Source organism: Rhododendron vialii, chromosome 11a (assembly GCF_030253575.1).
Source record: "Rhododendron vialii isolate Sample 1 chromosome 11a, ASM3025357v1".
Lineage (NCBI taxonomy): Eukaryota > Viridiplantae > Streptophyta > Magnoliopsida > Ericales > Ericaceae > Rhododendron > Rhododendron vialii.
This window is the reverse complement of record NC_080567.1, coordinates 6,439,657-6,444,294: the sequence shown is the minus strand read 5'-3', so window position 1 is coordinate 6,444,294 and position 4,638 is coordinate 6,439,657. Positions and strand designations below refer to the sequence as shown.

Here is a 4,638-nt window from a genome sequence, read left to right as displayed (position 1 = left end):
CAAAAAATATATATATAACTTAATTTTTTAGTAGAGAAAGTGAGTAGAAATATTCTACCGTTCTTCTTGGCGGATGGTATGGCTATGGAAAAGAAAATATATCGGCTTATGGAGGGTGAATGTGGCTATCGAATGAAGTGATTTCTTACGGTAAGCTTACGGTAGCTTCGAAAAATAAATGAAAGACTTTCTTTCTCCTAGAAACGAAGTTTCCACTTATCAACTAAACTTTTTGGATCAAGGGGTGGTCGAGTGGTGGTTTGGTGGCAGCCTTTGGGTTGCGTTTCTTGAAAACTCAAGAACAAGGAAAGAACTCTAAGAACTACTTCAAGAACACTACAAGAACACTAAAATTTTCTAGAGAGAAGTTATAGAGACCCGTATTTATTATATTAATGTTAATATTTTATAAATGCATGATTTATAATAAAGAAATATGAGATAATGGTGTTTATGTGATTTGAGGCTAGAGTGATGGAATTGATTGTGGAAGGGTGTAAAGTGTGATTTGTATATATGTGGGTATAAATAGGAGGGTGAGGGAGTAGAGAATCATTTTCTCCTCCACCCCCCTCACGTCTCTCTCTATCTCTCGGTCCATCTCCCTCTCTCTTGCACTCTCTCCAAAATTCCCCCAAAACTAACCTCCATTCCTCATTCTACACATGATTTTGGGCTTGCCCTTCGTTGATTAGAGCTTGGGTTGGAGTGTTTCGGTCAAATCAAGGTTTTCGGAAGCTAGGGCTCATAGATTTCGTGGGTTTTGTTCTTGAACTTCGAGGTAGGGATTCTACCTCTTAATATATGTAAAAGAAGTGTTTTCTATCCTTGAAATTGCTCCTATGGTTGTTATCATTGTTATTGTCGTTCAATTCTCGAAAATATGCAGAAAATCTGCTCGAAACCTCTCTGTATCAATACGGGCTTTTCGCCGAATCGATACCATAATAAAACAGAAGCTTCAGAATTTCTAATTTGGTTGTTGTATCGATACGGCCATTTTCGTTGTATCGATACCAGGAGCTTATGGACAGTTTTTGCCGCTTTGTTCCAAACTTCATCGTTTTGACCCCCGATCATTTCTAACTTGTTCTACGCACTTCCAAATCACCCCATAACATGATAAATCGTATCCGTTGAGTTCATGGGTCCTCTTTGCATCTCTTGCCCATGTTTTGTAAAATTTAACGTCGATTACCATATGAACTATGATTGGAATGGAATGACAGATTGTGAGAGTATGAAACGCTTGAACACTTTTGGATGCAATGAGAACATTTAGGACCTATCGACGGGTGGGTGCCTGGCAGGGGGTATCGGGATCCCTTAATTGGCCCGACAAGAGCAAAAGCTCGTATTGGTTATATTCAGGACCTACCGTTGGGTATGGTGCCTGGTAGGGGGTATCGGGATCCCTTAATTGGCCTTGCAGAAGCTTCGGCTCATGACACATACGATGAAAAGATGTTGGACACATGAGAGATGGAAATGGTTCTAGTTGAGTTGCACGATGATCGTTAAGTGGTTGATTGAGCTTATTGAATTACAATTGTTGATTATCCTGTGGTCTTTGTTCATGTTCCAGTCTTGACATCATCCTAGCATTTTTTTTGCATATAATGTTAGAGTAGAATTTCCTACTGGGCTAGTGTAGCTCAAACCCTCCATCATTTTCAAGTACTAACTCAAGGCAGTAGTTAGCATGACTGAATGCTTGGACGTGGACACATTTGAAAGCTAACGATGAGAAGTTACTTATCCATCTTTGTAAATCTCTTTTGGAAGATGTATTCGTAACTTTATTTGTAAATCTTTTGACTTGGAATATTGTAAACTCTTAACCCTCTTACTATACTCTGTACTTATGTAAATTTGGGCCGTTGATGTAATCTTTTGGAAAATTAATGGATGTTGAAGTGTAATCATGGAAATGGGAATGCTATATTATTTTGAGCATTGTACGAATAGTTGTGAGATTTTTATTTATAGAAATCCTTTATAATAATGTTTAAAATCGATGGCGTAACAACTTGGTATCAGAGCATAGGTTTAGAACACCTAGAGACCGTGGGGAGACGTTTCGTCTCATGGCTTCAAGACAGCGCAAATCTTTTTCCATGACTTGTGCATGCTTGTGTGACTAACATCCATGTGACTACTTAGCATTGCATTTTTATTATCGTAGAGTGGTGTAGAGATGTTAACCCGTGTTGGGAAGTTGAGGCTTTGACCTCATAGTGATAATGTTGTGGTTAATAGTCTTTCTTTCTTACATCATGTAGTAAGATGCCTCCGAGAACGCGTGATAGACGAGGTGGGGCTGGAAACTGGGGTGGTCGTGGCCGTGGGGTACCTCCTAAGGATGAGGTTAGTCAGCTAGGGGAGAATCCGGGTGGGAATCCAAGGGCTGGGGCCGGTCGAGGTGCAGGAGTATCTCACACTCAGAATCAATTTGCTAGGGATCTCATCGCAGCACTTGCAGCTGCAAACCTTATAAGCCAAGCTCCTAGAGAGAATGCCAAGGATCGAGCCATGGTGGCGATGCGAGAGTTTAGCCATAGGAATCCACCAGTGTTTGATGGGACTAGTAGCAACCCTTTGGTAGCTGACCACAGGTTAGCTCAAATTTGTAAACTCTTCAGAGCTCTCAATATCACTGAAGATAACATCAGAATAGGTATTGTGGTTGTTCAGTTAATTGGGGAGGCCGACGAGTGGTGGGAGTCCGTTCTGGAAAGTAGGAAGGATGCCAGGAGAGCGGCAAGGACCATGGCTGAAGCAAATGAACCGGATGCGGAGAATTTGACGTGGAACGAGTTTGAGGCGTTCTTTGAGGAGCAGTACTTTTCGGAAACTTCCCGTGAAAATATGAGAGATCAATTTGAGAAGTTGGATCTGGATAATATGACTGTCTCAGAGTACGTGCAGAAGTTCCAATCCTTGTCTCATTTAGCTCCGGAGTTGGTGGTGACAGAAAAGAGAAAGTGTCGGTGGTTTGAGAAGGGGTTGCATAACACCGTGAAGAGAATGGTGATGGCCCATCGTAAGATGAAGTTCTCAGAAGTGGTGGAGTGTGCAAAGAGCATTGAAATTCCGAAGGTGACTCAACGGAATGCAAGTGTTTGGGAGCCAAGGCAATCAGTGGGAAGTTTGAGCTCTTCTTCGAGTAGTTTCGCGAGTCAATGATGGAAGAGGCAGAGGGAACCATCTCAGCAACCATCTAACCAACCCAACTTTAGGGTGTCTTCTTTTTCAGGGGCTCGGGGTGCTTTGTCTAGACCTCCACCTGTGTGCTACAAGTGCAATCAATCTAGACACATTCATGCTCAGTGTCCACATCTCGAGAAAGCTTATTATGTTTGTGGGAAGATGGATCATCTCACTAAGAATTGTCCTCAGTGGTCGGGAATGCGCAATGAGTTGGGTTCCGTGCAGCAGCCGAGAACGGGGCATAATGTGGACCAGCAGTTTGGGGCGCTCAGAGGCAGCAGCAGCCTCACTTCTACCAGACTATGTCAGTTAAGGGTTCTGGGGTTGATAAGGGAGCGAGTTCTTCTACGCCTACTCAAGGTTCAGGTCAGAGAAGAGGTCTTGCACAGGGTTCGGGTACCTAGGGGCGTGTTTTCAACGTCAACTTGAATGCTTCACCTTCTCTCTCTCAGGCTCCAGAAGCATCTGTTGTAAGAGGTACTTTCCTTTTATTCAACTCTTTCGCTAGAGTACTCTTTGATTTTGGAGCATCGCATTCATTCATTGCTGCATCATTTGTACGTGCATTGGAGTTAGACACTGAGAGTCTTAATTCACCATTGTTCATCGAGACACCATTAGGGGGATTTTCATCTCTGAGTCGTATCTGTAAAGATTGTGAGCTCGTTATCCATGACCATTGCTTCGTCTTTGACTTTATCATGCTGGATATGTTGGGGTTTGACCTCATTTTGGGGATGGATTAGTTGTCTACGTTTCATGCTACAATCGATTGTTTCAAGTGTCGTGTTCGTATATATCCTCCTGAGGGTGTTTATTTCGAATTTCATGGGGAACGTCGAGAACCATTAGAACTGTATTTGTGTGGGTCTCGGGAAAGGGAGTCTGTTTATGCTATGTTGGCGAGCTTGACGTTAGATGAGGATTTGTCGACACGTGAGGAATTACCCTTAGTAGTTCGAGAATTTCCCAATGTATTTCATGAGGAGTTGCCTAGTTTACCTCCTGAAAGAGATTGAATTCGTTATCGATTTACTTCCTAGTACTGCTCCTATCGCTATACCTCCATATCGTTTCGCGCTCGCCAAGTTGAGAGAGTTAAAGACTCAGTTGCAGGAATTGGAGAATTTGAGTTTCATTTGTCCGAGTACATCACCTTGGGGAGCACCGGCTTTATTCGCGCAAAAGAAGGATGGTTCACTCCGTTTATGTATCGACTATCATAAGCTAAACTGAGTCACCATTAAGAACAAGTATCACATGCCTAGAATCGATGATTTGCTTGATCAACTTCGGGGAGCGACTTGCTTTTCCAAGATCGATTTAAGGTCCGGTTAACACCAATTGAGGGTTCGTAGAGAGGATATCCCTAAAACTGCTTTTCGTGTACATTAAAATTAATTTCTTGCATATGTTAAATATTCATGA

General features: G+C 42.4%; 1 protein-coding gene across 1 annotated transcript; it reads left to right on the top strand.

Moving 5' to 3' along the window:
• Positions 1 to 2,286: 2,286 nt before the first annotated feature.
• Positions 2,287 to 4,229, top strand: LOC131306820 (uncharacterized). Its single transcript, XM_058333248.1, has 4 exons — positions 2,287 to 3,148; positions 3,257 to 3,576; positions 3,663 to 3,875; positions 3,957 to 4,229. The coding sequence occupies exons 1-4, from the start codon at positions 2,287 to 2,289 to the stop codon at positions 4,227 to 4,229; spliced, it is 1,668 nt and encodes a 555-aa protein (XP_058189231.1).
• Positions 4,230 to 4,638: the final 409 nt, after the last annotated feature.